Source organism: Capsicum annuum, chromosome 7 (genome assembly GCF_002878395.1).
Source record: "Capsicum annuum cultivar UCD-10X-F1 chromosome 7, UCD10Xv1.1, whole genome shotgun sequence".
Taxonomy (NCBI): Eukaryota; Viridiplantae; Streptophyta; class Magnoliopsida; order Solanales; family Solanaceae; genus Capsicum; species Capsicum annuum.
Window position 1 is genome coordinate 4,245,888 of NC_061117.1, and position 18,455 is coordinate 4,264,342.

Sequence of the window (18,455 nt, forward strand, 5' to 3'; positions counted from 1 at the left end):
GTCCCATATAAACTCTAACTATTTCATAAATTTATCTTTTAAGATATATTTAATTATTAAATAAAATAATAATAATAATAATAATTTAAAAAATAGCATTAGGTGTACATACGTATAGAGTAACATGCAGTAGTAGTGATAATAATATTTAAATCTATCTGCAGTTATTTGTATATCTATAATAGATAAATAAATAAATTTTAAAATTAAAATATTTTTAAATTCAAATTAATTAATATTGAAAATCCCATAATACCTCAACAAAGTTATCTATATCTAAATAATTCAAATATTTTGAATTATTTGAACATTAAAATATATTATTCTTTATTTTTGAAAATTGCAGCTTTAAATATTTTTCCCAATTCAACTATGAAAAATAAGATAAATAGTAATTAGGATAAGAAAGAGTAACAACTTAATCTTTTTGTAACAAAATGATATGATTTTGAATTTAAAAGAAATTTGAATTGAAATGAAGTTCTAGCTTCTTGACCTCTCTTATATATACTCCTAAAAATAACATGTAATGCAACATATCTTTCATTAGTTTTATTCACTGATTTTTTTTATGTTCTTCATTTTTTTAAAAAAAAATTATGTTTTAACATTTTTGTTTTTTGTACGTAGATAAGAGATGATTTTATTATAAGTTATTCTTCCTAATATGTTCATACATGAATTCAAATAAGTAATATTTTCAATTTGATATTATTCGTTTGCTTTAATAAAAATAAATACGTCTGCTTTTAATGGGGTTCTTGTGCAAACTCATATGAAGCATGAATACCCAAACCATTGTTGGATAGTAGGAATTTGGAGGTGTGGCGAGGGACAAACATATGGGGTCTGTGACACGGCTACGATGGTTGGGTGACCCTTTTCTCCTTAGTAAAAATGTTGTGAGGCTTTTCATTATGCATTAGCATGTCTGTCGTGTAAAGATCCTTCATCTGGGCACTAAGAAATTACTGGTCAACTTTATTTATTTTTGCTCTACTTTTCATCTATTCTTATTAAGTTGGAGATAAAGGTGATATGAGGGCTTTAGACCTCTCTTGAGACTCACTATACTCCAGGTCATCTCTTGAACCGGTAGGTGATGATATTTCATTGCAAATTTTAGTCAAGTTATGCTTTCTAATGCAAATATGAATATGAGTGTATGTGTACAGTGTTATTATATATTATTTTTTTATCTTTATAAATTTCTCTTAAGCGTTAAAGATGACTCTAGAATAGTATTACAACACATTTACATATTTACGCACTTCTAAGAGGATTACATTTGTACTCATTTATGTATTTCAATTGATTTATAATTTTCATGATTTTATTTGCAAATTTATATTTATGTGTAATTTTTCTTTATTGATTTTGCACGTCATTTATATTGTATCAATGAGTAATATTTTGTGTTCCTTCAGTATTTCTAATATTAAATTATTTTTTTATTTTTATAATAATATATATAAGAGAGATTAAAAAGGTACAATTTCATTCGATTTCAACTGTCATTCAAACTCAAATAACATATCAATTTATTGAAAGAAGATAAGTTCTTCATTATCATTATTTTTTTCAAACACAATTCATATTTATCTTAAATATTATATTTAATTTGAAAGAATAAATTATCTTTTTACAAAAAAGATTTTCATTATCAACTAATAATTAAAGAGTTATAATAGATATATAATATTTCAAACTTATCTCTTATAAAATTTAAATGTTATAAAATATATTTAAATTAAATTTATTTATATATTTGGGAAAGATAAAAGACTATAATAATAATAATAAAAATATTAATAATAATAATAATTAGTTGCAGTAGTGTTTGCAATTGTAGTAATAGAACGTACATAGTATGTAGAATAATAATAATAATAATAATAATAATAATAATAATAATAACAACAACAACAATAATAATAAAATAAAAATAGCAATAGTAGTACATACGTAAATGGTAAATAATATGATTTGATTACAGATAATTTTTTAATCCAAATATAATATTAGAAGATAAATATGCATTGTATTTAAAAAATTAAAGATAATGAAGAACTTATCTTCTTTCAACAAATTGAAATATTATTTGAATTTGAATGAAAATTTAAATGGAATGAAATTCTACTTCTTAATCTATTTGAATTTGATGTACATTATCCTTTACAAAAATATTTGTATATAATGTGGTTTGATTTCAAATAATTCATTTAATTTAAATATAATATTATAATATAAATATGCATTATATTTAAAAAATTAAAGACAATGAAGAATTTATCTTCTTTCAACAAATTGATAAATTATTTGAATTTAAATGAAGGTTGAAATGGAATGAAATTCTAATTCGTAATATATTTCAGTTTGAAGTGTATTATCCTTTAAAAAAAAATTTCATTATTTAAAAATAAAAACTCATAATTAATGAATTCAAATAGACATTTACCATTTCAAACTTAGCCTTTTTAAAATCTAAATACTATAAAATATATTTAAATATAATTTATTTACATATTAGAAAAAGATAAAAAAAATATTACTATTAAAATATCTATATATAAAGCAGAGGACGAAGCAACGAGAAGAAGCCATGTGGCAAAATGATGAGAAGCTGTGTGGCAATTTTTAGGACAAAATTTAAGTATTGTAATAAAAAATTTATAAAAAAAAATTAACAAACAAACAAAAGACAAAAAAAAAAGAAGAAGGAAGTAACAGAAATAAAAGAAAAATTAAAACACGTGCAAAAAAAAAAATAGTAGCAGTATCAACAAGAGAATGCGTCAAATGAAAGAAAAGAAGATAATTGAGAAAAAGAGAAAAAATAAAATAAAATAATAAGGATAAGGATGAGTAACAAATTGATCATTTTTTATTTATTATTGATAACTATAAAAAATATTTGGATAAATCTTATTGATTTCAAATATTTCTTTCAATTTAAATACATAAATTAGTTTAAAGAGTTTCAATTTAAAAATAGAAACTCATGGTTAAAGAGTTCTAAATGGACCTATACTCTTTTATGTATTTATCTCTTTAAAAATTTAAATAAATACTATAAAAATATAATAATAATACTAATAATAAATAATCTTCTATATCTATATATATATATTATAAAGAAGAGACGAAGCAACGAAAAAAAATCAAGTGGCAAATTTTCAAAACGCCACGTGATAATTTTCAGGACAAAACTTAAGTATTGTAATAAAAAATTTAAATTAAAGAATATTAAATATTTAAAATTAAAAATAATAATACTCAAAGATTCCCTTTCTCTGGCAGGATTTGTTAGTTGTTAGACCGTCATTATCTTATTAAATTTGTGATATTTGTAATCTTATTTTGAATAGAAGATAAATTAATTGATCCATGGTATTAATTTCATTTATAAAAAACAATGCCTGCATATAAAATTTAAATCTTAAGAGTGAAGAGTTCTAAATAAACTTTTAGAATAGTAAAGGGTTCTAAATAAACTTTTACCCTTTCATAAATTTATTTCTTTTAAAATTTAAATGTTATAAAACATGTTTGAATATATTTTATTTAAATATTAAATAAAAATAAAAATATATTACTAATTATAGTAATGATAATAATAATAAATAGTAGTCCGTATAGCTAATAGTAGTAATAGTGGCATTAGAAATATATTATATTTTAATACATTAGATTAAATGTTAAATGAAATAGTTGATAGTATTTTAATTCAATTGTATTACGTATGTAGTAAGAGTAGAAGTATGATAATATTTAACCAACGCCAACCAAAAAAATAATAAAAAAATAATATTTAACCAACCAAAAAAAAGAGTAGTATTGATAGCAATAGTAACAATAATAATGATTTAAAAAATAGCAAGGAGTACTTCTTAATTGAATTTGGGAATGTAAAAGGTATTATGCTTATTTTTTAATTATTAATTTATTTATTAGCTAAAGAGATTAGATGTTTGAAAAATAAAAGTATTAGATTTTAAACTAAGCATTTTCTTTTTAAATTATATCGGGAAAAGTATGTGAGCAGAGAGATAACTCTTTTAAATTAATTTGATTTATTTTGCTTTTTCCCATATTCATAGCAATTTTTTATGTAAATTTGAAATTAACATCAAATTGTTTAGTACTTGATAGGTAAATTATTCGTATATCAATATAAAATTATTTTTATTGACAAATTATATTTTTTTGTATATGTGTTTAAGTTCTATATAAAATTAGTTCAATGTGTTATTAATTATATAATAAATGTAACATGTACATAACAACTTATTGTCACACTACAAAATAATAAATACACACATATTGAATGTGAATTTTGGCACAAAAGTAATTAACTACTCCCTCCGTTTGATTTTACTTTAAATATTTTTATTTGACATATTTATTAAGAAAAATAATTAATAACATGGTTATTTTACCATACTACTCTCATTAAATGATGCGTGTATTGGGTTTTCAAATTAATTTGGAGAAAAAATAATTAATGCTAAAGGTAAAATAGAAAAGAAAAAGTTGCCTTTTTTTGATAGAAATAAAAATTCAATTAGAAAATTAGTGACAAATAAAAGTGAACAGAGAGAATATTAAGACTCCAAATATTGATGAGGTAACTTTGAAATTTAATGAATTATTTAAATAATATTAAAGCAAGATTTTATCTTTCAATAAAAAATTATATTTCAAAATTAAGTAAGATAATAAGTTAAGTAAGATATTAAATAAAAGCAACAAAGTCATAGCCTATGTACAAAGGGGGATGGGTAGAGATATGGTGAATATATTAAACTTTAAGTTAAAATTAAAATAAATTAAATAAATAATATTCAAAAATATTATTAATAAATTTTCAAAAATATTATTAATAAAATTGGACACTTTAGGAATTGTAAAAATAATAACAATAATAATAATAATGATATATATCACAAGAAAAAAGAATATTTATGACTATTATATAAAAAATTGGGAAGCTGATATAAAGTCACGTGTCATTTTTTAGGACAAGTTTAATAGTATTGTAATAATATTTTTATAATTATTTGAATTTTAAAATACATTGTCCTTTTAAATAAATATTATTAATTAGTTTAAAAATAGAAACTCACAATGAAAGTGTTTTAAATGAACTCTTATATTTCATAAACTTATCTATATCAAATATAATGATACAAATATTATTTGTTTAATTATTATTATTATTAGTAGTAGTTGTAGTGGTATAGTGATAGAAGCAATAGTAGTAAATCGTAGTTGTAGTAGTATAGTGATAGAAGCAATAGTAGTAAAACGTGGGGAAAAAGGTAAACTATCAAAAGATAATTAAGACTAATAAATTATTAATTTAAATTTAAAATAATTATTAAATAAAATTACATATTAGAAATAGTTAGTTATAACATTAGAGAGTTTTAATTAGACTCTTATCAAGTTTTGAATTGAAAAATTATGTATTTGAATTTGAAATGCATTATTCTTTTAATAAAATAAATTATTATCTTAAAAATAGAAACTCATAATTGAAGAGTTCCAATAGGTATTTGCCATTTCAAACTTATCTCTTCAAAATTTAGATGTTATAAAATATATTTAAATAGAACTTATTTACATATTAATGAAAGATGAAAATTTTATTAAAATATTATTATTATTATTGTTATTAATAATAATATCAAAAGATAATTGAGACTAATAAATTTTTGATTTTAAATTTTAAAATTGTAAAATTAAATTACATACTAGAAATAGTTAGTTATCACATTTGAGAGTTCTAATTGAACTCTTAAAAAGTTTTTAATTGAAAGATTAAGTATTTGAATTTTAAATGCATTATCCTTTTAATAAAAAATCATTATCTTAAAGATAGAAACCCAGAATTGAAGAGTTCTAATAAATATTTGTTATCTCAAACTTATCTCTTTAAAATTTAAAAGCTATAAAATATATTTAAATATAATTTATTTACATATTAATGAAAGATGAAATTTTATTAAAATATTATTATTATTATTATTATTAATAATAATAATAACAATATCAAAAGATAATTAAGACTAATAAATTATTAATGTTAATTTAAAAATTACAAAATTAAATTAGATACTAGAAATAGTTAGTTATCACATTAGAGAGTTCTAATTGGACTCTTATCAAGTTTTAACAAAAAGATTTTCATTATCTTAAAATAAAAAAAAATTATTTTAAATTTATCTCTCTAAAACTAAGAATTCATAATTAAAGAGTCATAAATAAACTCTAACTATATCATAATCATAATAATAAATAATATAAACGTAAATTAAGTAGAAGTAATAATAATATTACACACGTGTAGGGATGGTAATGGGGCGGTGTAAGTTTTAAGCTACGCGGGGCGGGGCAGGTTTTAAGCTAAGCTGAGCGGGTTAAAGTAATTTTTTTAAATGGTGCGGTGCGGTGCGGGTATATGCGGGTTTAAATTAAAAAAATACTGAAATTAAAAATATTAGATATTATATATACTTAAACTGAAAATAATATGATACTTAAATCTTTTTAAGGTAATATGATTTAATATGTTGGAATTTAAAATATTATTTTAATATTATCTGTGCATCGCACGGGTACGCATACTAGTATATATATAAAAGCAAAACTAAAAGTAAGACAAGAAGCCACGTGACAAGATATTAAAAAGCCACGTGACAATTTCTAGGAAATAACTTAATAATTTTGTAATAATAATGTATTAAATTTTTTAAAATATTTGAATTTAAAAATATATTATTCTGTATTTGTAAAAAAGATTTCATTAGCTTAAAAATAGAAATTCATGGTTAAAGAGTTTTGAATGAACTTTTACTATATCATATTTATCTCTTTAAAAATTCAAATAAATATTATAAAACTATCTAAATATAATTTATGTAAATATTAAATAAAAGTTAAAAATATAAGAATAATATTAATAATAAATAATAGTAGTAAAATTATTATTATTAGTAGTGTGTAGTAATAATAATAATAATAATAATAATAATAATAATAATAATAATAATAATAATAATAATAATAATAATAATAATAATAATAATAATAATAATAATTAAATAAGTAAATAGTAGTAGCGACAATACATATAATAGAAAGGGTAATAGGAGTAGTAGTATAATAATGATAAATAATAAGTAAATAGTAAACTCTTATATTTGTTAAAGTTATATGTATCAAATATAATGATAAATATATTAATATTATTATTATTATTGATAAATTAAAATAATATATATTTTTGATGTATATCTAAAACTTATTCTTACTTGCAATTATTTTAAAGTTTAAAATATAAACTAGAATTTAATAATTAAATTCAACATATATCTACTTGAAATACCTTTATATATTTAAGCTGTCAATTGATTTTTATAAAAAAAAAAAAAAATTAATAAAAAAAAAGAGAATGAATGAAAGATAGAAAAGAAAAGAAAAGAATTAAAAAAAAACACGAAAAAAGGGTAAACTACTAAAAGATAATTAAGAGATTGTTAATTTTAAATTAAAATAATTATAATATAAAACTACATAAAAAATAGTTAGTTGTCATACTAGAGTGTTCTAATTGGACTCTTATTATTATTTAACTAATCATATAAGATGTTCTTTATTTTATCAAAAAAATTTGAATTTCAATTGGAGATACAATATCTTCGTAAAAATAAAATAATATTTTTTAAAAAATTAATATTAAATAAATTTGTTTCATATCTTGAATATCTATATCTATATATTTTATATTAATAATGAGTTAAAGATTAGAAATATTTAAATTTGAAAATATATTATCCCTTATTAGAATTTTTTTTTTCATTACCTTAAAAATCAAAACACATGGTTAAAGAGTTCTAAATGAACTTTTACTCTTCCATGTATTTATCTCTTTAAAAATTCAAATTAATATATAAAACTATCTAAATAAAATTTATTTAAATATAAAAGAATATAAAAATATATTAATATTACAAATAATAAATAATAAACAGTAAAAGTAGTAGTGCGTGGTGCGTAGTATGTGTAATAATAATAATAATTAATTAAATAAATAGTGATAATTTTATTAGTAGTAGTAGGATATTGATTGGGATAAGTATAAATTTTAAAAAATAGAGGAGAAAAATCTTATAAATATTATTATAATTTAATAATTTACAATTAAATATAAATATAAAATCCTCCAATTATGCCACTTATAAAGATTACTATTAAATTTAAATAAAAATCAGTTGTTGGTTGTGAATTCTCCTTTTATATAGCAACTATAAGATTTTGCTTCTCTATTTTTTAAAATTTATATTTATTCCAATCAATATCCTAATCAGTTAGTTTTTTGATTTGAATTTAAATAAAATTCAAATTTGAATGAAATTTTTTGAACTTTTTTTTAAAAGTAATATAAGTAATATGATTTAGCAAATATGTCAACATAAAATAATTAAAAATATTATTTTAATATTATCCGCGCATCAAGCAAGTATGTATACTAGTGTATATTAATAGGAAGAGAGTAAAGTAATTAAAAAAATGGGAGAGAGTGTAATTACTTTCAAAAAGGTTGGTATTTATGTTATTTATACTATTAGGCCCAAAATTTGTACCCATTTATGAACTTTACTCTTCTTGTATATAACCCAATCAGCCCAGCCCATAATTAGGCCCATTAAACAATTGGAGACAATAATTTCTAGTCCATTAAATACAAGAACATTATCTACTATTAATAGTACTTTTATTCTGCTCACAAATTTCAATGATAACTTCACTCAACTGATTTAAGGTAACACTCAAAACTTTCTCTAATTTAATTTCAGTATTTCTTTTTCCTTTTTTTCCTTTTTTTCCTTTTGTACTTTAATTTTTTGTTAAACACCATTTTTTTTTTCCATAATTTTATTGGGTTATAGCTTCTTCTTCTTCTTCTTCTCTTTTTGGGATGCTTTTGAGTCATTTGGATAAATTTAGTTATGTTTTTTTTTTTTTGGATTAAAATTCAATTCAACATTGAAAAATGGGCAAACAACATAAATCTCAACAGTTTGGAGTTTAATTAGAGAAAATCTCAGACAGTTTGGAGTTTAATTACAGAAAATCTCGACATTTTGCATTTTTTGGGTTTGTCGAGATACATAATTAGCTCCCGATACACCCAATGTGATACATTTTTTTCTTCGTAAAGATACATAATTAGCTCCCAATAGATATATTTTTTTAATTTTGGGTCTGTCGAGATACATAATTAGCTTTAGATCGATAGATACATTCAACGAAGATACACAATTAGTTGAGATTTTTGTAATTACTTTGTAAGGGTGGAATTTTGTGTAAATATGGTAAGTTAAAGGTGTATGTTTATGTTACTATTTAACATCTAATTAATATATTGAATATTATTTAAACAAATTGTACTATCTATGTTTGTTGTGCACTTTATCTTTATTGTAATTCTGTGTTGCAGAATGGATAGTGTGTGTCTAAATTCCATAGTCACTACCACAGTTTTAGTGCATAGCAAAGGGAGAAATCAACAACCTAAATGCAGAATTTTGAGATGCAATCCACTGCTGAATTTAAGTTCACTTGATTCTTTGAAGGTTTGACAATTCTAACTTTTGCATTAGTTTGCTTAATATAAACTGTGTTTAGGTTTTTAAGAGGCGTGAATGAAAAATGAGTAGGTGTTTTCCCGGAAAGACACCAAGAGAAAGGATGCAATTTGAATCGACAACTTTTCAGTTTGGATGATTATTAACTTTTTCGAAGAGTTGCACCTTTATGAAAGGTTCACCTTTTTTTTAACCATTGTTTCTTTTCTGAAGCAGGGGCGGAGCCTGTCCTTTGGTAAGGGTTTCATCCGAACCCCCTTCGACGGAAAAATATATCATTTATACATGATTAGAATTAATTTTTATGTACCTGTAGTAGGTGTTGAATCCCCTTCGACTAAGGTTCTCTTCAAATATTAAACCCCCTTAGTTGAAATTCTGGCTCCGCCTCTTTAATCTGAAGCACCACCTTTTGGTTATAAATATATGATTTCTCCTCAGATCTGAATATATTTTTTGTGAAGTAAAAAAATTTTTTTTTTTCTTTCTTGAAAAAGAAAAACTCAAGTGTGATTTGTTACCGTTGAGTGCGTTCGTAATTTGACAGAATTTGAGGTATTGCTATTCTGTCGAAATGATTCATTTTATCGTGGGAGAATATATTCCATAACCTGGGGTACGTGAGGGAAATAATTTCCTTCAGGACACACCGTGAATTCGGTGGACTTGAATCATTCTGAGTTTCGTCTTTTTCTAAATGTTTGGTATTGCTATATTTCAGGAAATAGTTTGAACTTATTTGTTGTTCTTGAAGTTGTTGTTGAAGTTCATGTTGTAAATACAGATTTTATTTAACGAAAAGCAACAGACTATTCTTTCATGTTATTACCACCAAATAGATGGTGCGGATTCATGGAACCGACCCCAACTAGCTTGGTATTGAGGTATAGTTTGGATTAAAGCACAACTTGTTTTTCTAGCGGCAATGTTTTGATTTGGAATTTTCTTGTAATGTCATGTCCCGGCAAACAGAGTGTGTATATTGTTTTGTCTGAAAGACTACTCAACCCTCGGACTCTTCAAAAATACCGACACGTACATGTCGGATCCTCCAAAAGTAGTGCATTTTTGGAGAATCTGACACGGGCGCGGCAACATTTTAGGAGAGTCCAAGCAACTTAATTTGTACTCCCTACCAAAATTAGTTTGGCCTCTTTTTGTCTAGTTTATTTTCTTTAGATTGAAGTACCTTTCGCCAACTGTTTAGGTAATGTTTTGGCACCGTGATAGCAGCTTTGTTTGTGAAATGTATCTACTAGTACTCGTGTAGTTTTCTACTTCTCTTATCGTACTTTTTTAGTTCAAGATTGTTCGAGCTAGAAACTTTATCCCTAAAAAAGAAAATGTTCGAGCTAGAAACAATTTTCTTTTACTTCAGAACACCCACTGTAATAGCTCCGTATGTTCTTAATTTTGTGGTTTGAAGGTTACGAGTCAACAGTAATAGGTACAGTGTGGTGACCAAAAGATTAATTTGGCTTGTGAGTCTATAAATGATGTATATACTGCTTTAGTAATTATGTGTCGTATCCGTGCTTTGGCTATCATGTAACTCTAGCGGGCGATATTGAAAATCGATCCCTCATGTGGGTCCTTTTACCTTTTCTCTCGTAAAATTAGCCAGTTGGTGAGTTCCATTGGCTTATATCGAACCATGAGTTTTTTCTTCTGCAATTTTTGGGGTGAAAGGATTTGCGTATGGAGTTATTTTTGAAATAATACTCGTGTCTGTACCTGTTTGCAGCGAACTTGCAGTGGGGTGGCGCTTGAATTGAAGCTTAAAAGTCCATCGGAGAAGTTATGTCCTGTCCAAGTCGTTCGTATTAGATGTGATCATCCACAAAATGCAGATTTGCCTCGTTACTATTCAAGGAAAGAGAAGAAGCCCTTCCCAATACCTATTGTGGAGCTACGTAGAGCTGCCAGGGATAGAATGAAAAATCGACTACCTAAAAGACGTGTACCTCCACCAAAGATCGGATTGGTTATCAAAAGCCTAGTACCTGTTGCGTATAATGTGTATAACGCACGGATAACAGTGATTAACAATCTCAAGCGGCTCATGAAAGTGGTAGCTGTGAACGGCTGCAAGTAATTTCTCTGCCTCTTCTTAACTTATTAGTATATGGTTAGCATTTGAAAAGGCACTACGCTTCACGGCAACTCTTTCCAGTGCCCTTAGCTTTATATTAGCGAACTGCAAATCGTTGTTCTTGAATCTGTATGAAATGCTTCCAAAAGTTCTCGTTAATATTCAACGATAATTCAAAGAAGCATGATTTTTACTTGTATGAGATGCTTTAAAGTTTAACTGCGGAGTGTTATGACTCCTTCAAAATCTTTAATTATTTTGACGTTACATCTTGTGCCGATTCTGCAGGTGGTGTAACGAAATCCATGTAGGACCAGTCGGGCATCCGTTCAAGTCATGTAGAGGATCAAAAGCTTCGCAACGTAAAGGACATCATGAGTGGGGAAAGGCAGTTATTGAAGACATAATAGTGCCACTTGAAGCCTACCATCTATACGATCGCCTTGGGAAACGAATTTCACACGAGGAGCGATTTTCTATCCCTCGAATCCCTGCAGTAGTGGAGCTTTGTATCCAAGCGGGCGTTGATATACCTGAATATCCCACGAAAAGGAGAAGAAAGCCAATCATATGGACCGGAAAAAATGAATTCGTTGATGCAGATGAAAGCGAATTGCCTGATCCCGAACCAGAATCTCCAAAGCCACCAATGTTAACCGAGATACCTTATCCAGAGGTAGAACCACCGTCGAGCACTGAAGAAACAGTGTTGCTAGCTGAAGAAACGCTCGAAGCGTGGGAAAAAATGAGGGTCGGAGCGAATAAGCTGATGAAAATGTATCCGGTGAGAGTTTGTGGATACTGTCCAGAAGTACATATTGGTCCAAGTGGACACAAAGCACAAAACTGTGGAGCTCACAAGCACCAACAACGAAATGGACAACATGGTTGGCAGACAGCAGTGCTAGATGACTTAATACCACCGCGATACGTGTGGCATGTACCCGATGTAACTCAACCGTTGCAACGAGAGCTTCGGAGTTTTTATGGTCAAGCTCCTGCAGTGATAGAAATATGTGTACAAGCTGGTGCTGAAGTACCTGAGCAATACAAGCCAACTATGAGGTTTGATGTGGGGATTCCTAGCAGTATCAAAGAAGCAGAAATGGTTGTTTAAGTTGTTTCATTTCTCTGCTCCAACAACAACAACGACGACGACTTACCCATTGAAATTCTAGTAGTAGGGTTTCGGGAGGGTACAGTGTAGCGAAAAGCTTACCACTACCTCATGGAGGTAGAGAGGCTGTTTCTGGACGACCCTCGAGTAGTGGGGTCTCGGGAGGGTAGAGTGTAGCGAAAAACTTCCGCTACCTCGTGGAGGTAGAGAGGTTGTTTCTAGACAACCCTCGGCTCAGTGGGGTCTGGGGACGGTATAATGTAACGCAAACCTTACCATTATCTCTTGGAGGTAGAGAGGTGGTTTCTGGACGACTCTCGACTCATTTATCTGCTCCAAATTGTAAAAATGACCTTTTGGAATGTATAATTAATTGACCATAGCAAGTTCCACATCACTTTGTGTCTCGATAGGACGTGTATTTCTACGAAATACAAAAAATGAATTCCGTTGCCGGGACTTGAACCCGGGTCTCTCGGGTGAGAGCCGAGTATCCTAACCAACTAGACTACAACGGATTAACGATGAAGTGGACCATGTGTTTTTATCTTATTCATATTTTGACAATCTTGTAATATTTTATCAAGAAAATATAATAATAATATAATGTCATAAGAACCGTAATATTTTATACCATAGTGATGGAATAACTTATCCCAAGTTGGTTAATTTTGGGATAACTTTTTCTCAACCAAACAACCCCTTAGACCTTAGAGTTTAGATAGGTGATTTAAATAAAAAATCTTATTTGTACCGATTATTTATTGGAAACAATCTGTTTATCTCAAAAGGTAGAAGTAAGATATACATAAGTACACCGATCCTTCACATATCCTATTCATAGAATTACACTAAATATGTTATTAAATACAATTTAGGTTAAGTAGAAAAACCAATAATCACGAGCAAATTCTAATAAAAAGACAATTGCTTTTCTTCATCAATGGTTTGGCCAAACATATGCAATCTCTAACATAAAGTTTGTTTTACCTAACCAAGAGCATGACCAAACTAATCCTACATAAAAGTATGGCCAAACATGTTGTAATCCAACATAAAAAAGTGAGATTTGTAATTTTAAAATATATAATACATAAATATTTTAAGTGGTGTTTTGAATGATGTCTCTGATTTTGAATAAATAGTTTATAATATTATCTTGTGGCTATATTGATTCCTGTATTAGCTAGCAGTGTTAGTTTATTTTGCATACTGTATTAGTGTACATGCACTTATGCTTTGTGTTTGTTATACTGTTATCGGTCCTGAGCTGGGGTCTATCGGAAACAGCCTCTCTAGTTCACCGAACCTGAGGTAGTAGTGCACTTATAAATGCGAGATCAGAATACTTGTCGCTCCGTCGCAACCTTTTGATGGTATTATACATGTATAATGGCAAATTAATTCAAATATTATCAACTTTATCACATAAAAAATGCAAAAATGACTGCCTAAAAGTATTATAAATATGCTAGAAATCTTTAACTTTTGATACTAAGCCAACTATAGTTGCATTCAGTTTTCATTATATAGTATTGTTCTCAACATCAGTTACCACTTGCAAACCATTTGTTGAAGCTTCAAAATTTTGAAGGTGAGCTTCTTTAATATTTACTGTTAGCACTTGGGTATTTTTTTCCTTGTGTGCTGAATAACATGTGGAGGCCGATGATTAAGATAGAACGTTAGTAGGTAATCGAGTGTTGTCGTACTTCTAGTAGTATGATTTAGGTATCGCGTAGTTTCTTTTTCGCCAGTGTGTATTAGTATTTGTTGCTGCACACTTGTTTCTTATTGTCCTTCGTCGGTTACATTTCTTTTGAGCTGAGGGTTTATTGGAAACGTTTATATCCGCAAAGGTAGAGGTAACATATGCATACATTCTATAGTTCTTCTTTTTTGTTTTTTGCTTAAATAAGTCTAAAGAGTAGTTAGGTGCACTAAAACTTTCGCTATGAGTGCGGTTCGAGAAAGGGCCGGACCACAAGGGTCTATTGTATGCAACCTCACCTTACATTTCTGCAAGGAACTGACTAGGATCTCAATAATCGAGGGCCTATCGGAAATAATCTCTCTACCTTGCAAAGGTGGGGGTAAGGTCTGCGTACACCTACCCTCCCCGGACCCTACTTTGTGTGATTACACTAGGTATGTCGTTGTTGTTAACTTGGAGTTCAATAAAGCTCCATAAACCTCTATGGCAATGCATGTGTAACTCTGAGCTATCGAGGTAAGGATAGAGGGCAGATAGGCAGAGGTGGAGACAGGATTTGAAGCATATGACTTCGGAATTCTAGTCCCTTTTAAGTTACTGGTTTCTATATTCAATGGATTTCGTAAGACAAATATAGGATTTGAAACAAAGCTAGTATGTTCGACAAGATCCATAAGCTATACTCTAGCTCCGCCCTTGAGGATCGGTGTTTAGTAACACAAAGAACATATATTGAGCTTCAAGGTTCAAGCATGTTGGTTTCACCTTTTATCAAGCATTTCGTGATACTATAGTTGTTTTACGCCATGTTTCTGTTTCTCGTTTATACTGAATGCTACGTATGAGTCATTCTTTGATTTATCGCTCTGATCAAATACTCTTTTCCGGGGTGTTGTTTTTGAAAATTGACATTTCTCTATGACGAATGGCTTCTTGTAGAGGAAATAATGGATGAAGCGTCACCAAAGTCAGTATGGCGACATGTCTCAGCTTATCGGACTAATCTTTGTGAACTGTATTACAGCAAGCCAGTTTCACATTGGGTTCTTCTGTTTCTAAGTAGCATGGGGATGCTTGTCGCGTTCCCTGCTTCTAGTCTCTTGTCGCGTATATATTTTGCAAATGGCGGAAAGAGCAAGTGGGTAGTTTCGTGGATTTCAGTTGCAGGATGGCCTCTAGTCGCGATAGTACTAATTCCTTTGTACTTCTTTCTTAAAGTGTTCCCAACACGACTTGACTTAAAACTTACTTCATCTTATGTTGTATTGGGATTCTTGACATCTGCCGATAACCTCATGTATGCATATGCCTATGCCTACCTGCCAGCATCGACTGCTGCTCTTTTAGCCTCGACTTCACTGGTGTTTTCTGCACTATTCGGATATCTTCTCGTGAAAAACACTATGAATCTGTCGATTATCAATTCTATAGTGATCATTACTGCTGCCATGACGATCATTGCTCTTGATTCTAGTTCAGACAGGTATGGATACATCACTGATCGTCAGTATGTTGTAGGTTTCGTGTGGGATATACTGGGATCTGCACTACACGGTCTTATTTTCGCCTTGTCTGAGATAGTTTTCGTCAAGTTACTTGGTAAAAGATCTTTCCTTGTTGTTCTTGAGCAGCAACTCATGGTTTCCTTATTCGGCTTTATATTTACAACAACCGGACTCGTTGTGAGTGAAGATTTCCATGGGATGAAATCCGAGGCAACTACATTCAAGGGTGGGGAAAGCGCGTATTACTCAGTTGTCATTTGGGGGATTATCACTTTCCAGTTGGGCGTCTTGGGAGCCACCGCGGTTGTTTTCCTCTCATCTACTGTCATGGCTGGTGTACTTAACGCGGTAAGAGTACCGATTACTGGCATTGCAGCTGTCATATTGTTTCATGATCCTATGAGTGGTTTCAAGATCCTCTCTTTGATCATTACTTTCTGGGGATTTGGTTCTTACATTTACGGCAGCTATAGCCCGGCTGTGTCTTAGTTTTCGCTCTGTCTCCATTGATATAATAAGATTAGAAATCACAATGCATATATGTATTAGTTGGTTCAGTTGAAATGGAACAACCGTTACTACACCTAAATGAAGTCGAAAGCTATACTGGTCGGACTCTTCTAAAACGCTAACGCAGGCGCGTGGGATTGTCTAAGAGTAGTACATTTTTAGAGGATCTGACACGAGTGCCGGCAATAAGGAAGCAAAGAAGTTGAAACTTTCATGCCATTTCACTATCTATTTATAGACATGATATCCAACATATATATAGCAAGATATATTACTTTCTTGTGTTCATTTGCTTTGTATCATGTTATTTTGTCGTCTTATATCCTCGCACCCTGCTACGATTTCTTCTTTTCTTTTGAGCCGAGTGTCTATCGAAAATAACTTCCCAAACTGCCTCTAAATAATAAAATTAACGTTCTTTTTAGGACACGCTAAAAAAGAATACGACAAGTAAAATGGGCAAATGAAAAAGAGTTCCGTTGCCGGGACTTGAACCTGCTACGATTTCTTTTTTTCTTTTGAGTCGAGTGTCTATCGAAAACAATTTCCCAAACTGCCTCTAAATAATAAAGTTAACGTTCTTTTTAGGACACACTAAAAAAGAATACGACAAGTAAAATAGGCAAATGAAAAAGAGTTCCGTCACCGGGACTTGAACCCGGATCTTTTGGGTGAGAGCCGAGTATCCTAACCAACTAGACTACAACGGATTGATGATGAAGCGTACCATGTGCTTTTAGGTTACTTTATTTTTTTGGCAATCTTGTAATATCTTATCAAGAAAATATCATATAATATAATGTCATAAGAACCATATATACTCTCAGTTGAATGTTCCAACTTATAAAATGATCATCTACACACCTCCAGATTTATGTTTCATGCCAGTTATTGAGTGTACACGAGACACAGTAAGAATGAGTAAGAATATTTAGTTGTCAGTTGAGACTGACTAAGTTGAGGTGTCAAGATGTACACTCTCAAAGTTGGAGTGTTTACTTTTCATCTGAGGCCAAGTTTGAGCGTCTGATCTTTGATTTTTCATCCGGTGATTGATACCTATTTTGAGACCCGATCGAATAATCTCAATTCGTCCCAACATTGAGGGTGAAGCAATCTCTAATAAAGATAATATACTAGGTAAGTCTGCGTACAATAGACCCTTGTGATCGGACAGTTACTTAGACCCTGAACATAACAGAATCTTTAGTGCACCAGGCTGCCATTTATAAAATTAAAGAAAATAGGCAAAATGATCTTCTGGACTCTTGCACTATATCGGTTTTGTAAGTTGGACACTTCTACTTACATATTTGTCATCTGGATCCCTGAACCCATTAAAAAACTATATTTTGCATCCTTTGACAGTTGACCGAGCCCACGTGGCATTGAAATTATTGAGTAGGACGAAGAGCGTGAAGGCACTCACCTAAGGTGCGAGTGGGGATCAATTTTTAGTCAGTTTTATATTAAAATAATTATAAAAAAAATTAAAAAGGCCACTCAACTTTTTTTCAATTTAAAAATATTTTTAAAAATTAAAAAATAATAAATTTAGAAAAAAAAAAATTCCCCCCTTCCCCAGCCCCCTCCCCCATCCAGCCATCCCCCATCGACCCCAACCCCCTCTCCCCCACCCCTCACTCCACCCCACCCCACCTCACCCTTCCGTTCAAACCACCATTAACGCCCCCACCCCTCACTCCACCCCACCTCACTCCCCCCTCCCCCCCATTAACGCCCCCCACTCCCACTATTCTCATACACCAAAACACAATCACACAACATATTCACTCAACACCCACCAACACAAAACTTCTATTTTATTTATGGATTAGCAACTACACAACAACAATTCTCCACC

At 29.2% G+C, this 18,455-nt stretch overlaps 2 protein-coding genes and 2 non-coding genes across 5 annotated transcripts; 2 read left to right on the top strand and 2 right to left on the bottom strand.

Annotated features, from left to right (window-relative positions):
* Positions 1-8,726: 8,726 nt before the first annotated feature.
* LOC107877612 (APO protein 2, chloroplastic) lies at positions 8,727-13,259 on the top strand. 2 transcript variants are annotated; one of them, XM_016724304.2, is made up of 4 exons: positions 8,727-8,827; positions 9,506-9,641; positions 11,398-11,744; positions 12,034-13,259. In XM_016724304.2, the coding sequence occupies exons 2-4, from the start codon at positions 9,507-9,509 to the stop codon at positions 12,860-12,862; spliced, it is 1,311 nt and encodes a 436-aa protein (XP_016579790.2). In that variant the 5' UTR covers positions 8,727-8,827; position 9,506; the 3' UTR covers positions 12,863-13,259. The 2 variants fall into 2 exon arrangements, with proteins under 2 accessions (XP_016579790.2, XP_016579791.2); XM_016724305.2 differs by having other exon boundaries at positions 8,823-9,380.
* Positions 13,260-13,307: 48 nt separating this feature from the next.
* Positions 13,308-13,380, bottom strand: TRNAE-CUC. Its single transcript has one exon. It is a non-coding gene; the product is annotated as a tRNA-Glu (tRNA).
* Positions 13,381-14,236: 856 nt separating this feature from the next.
* Positions 14,237-16,879, top strand: LOC107877027 (probable purine permease 5). The gene is made up of 2 exons (XM_016723814.2): positions 14,237-14,456; positions 15,516-16,879. Exon 2 carries the CDS (start codon positions 15,524-15,526, stop codon positions 16,568-16,570), a length of 1,047 nt encoding a protein of 348 aa, XP_016579300.1. The 5' UTR covers positions 14,237-14,456; positions 15,516-15,523; the 3' UTR covers positions 16,571-16,879.
* A 349-nt stretch (positions 16,880-17,228) lies between these two features.
* On the bottom strand, positions 17,229-17,301 carry TRNAE-CUC. The gene has a single exon. It is a non-coding gene; the product is annotated as a tRNA-Glu (tRNA).
* Between the last annotated feature and the right edge of the window lie 1,154 nt (positions 17,302-18,455).

What these genes read in the sequence shown, in the direction of transcription:
- LOC107877612 (XM_016724304.2), top strand. Translation starts at nt 9,507, where the DNA reads ATGGATAGTGTGTGTCTAAATTCCATAGTCACTACCACAGTTTTAGTG. An exon ending in GTTCACTTGATTCTTTGAAG is followed by an intron (nt 9,642 to 11,397) that starts GTTTGACAATTC and finishes ACCTGTTTGCAG; the next exon opens with CGAACTTGCAGTGGGGTGGC. An exon ending in GTAGCTGTGAACGGCTGCAA is followed by an intron (nt 11,745 to 12,033) that starts GTAATTTCTCTG and finishes CCGATTCTGCAG; the next exon opens with GTGGTGTAACGAAATCCATG.
- LOC107877027 (XM_016723814.2), top strand. Translation starts at nt 15,524, where the DNA reads ATGGATGAAGCGTCACCAAAGTCAGTATGGCGACATGTCTCAGCTTAT.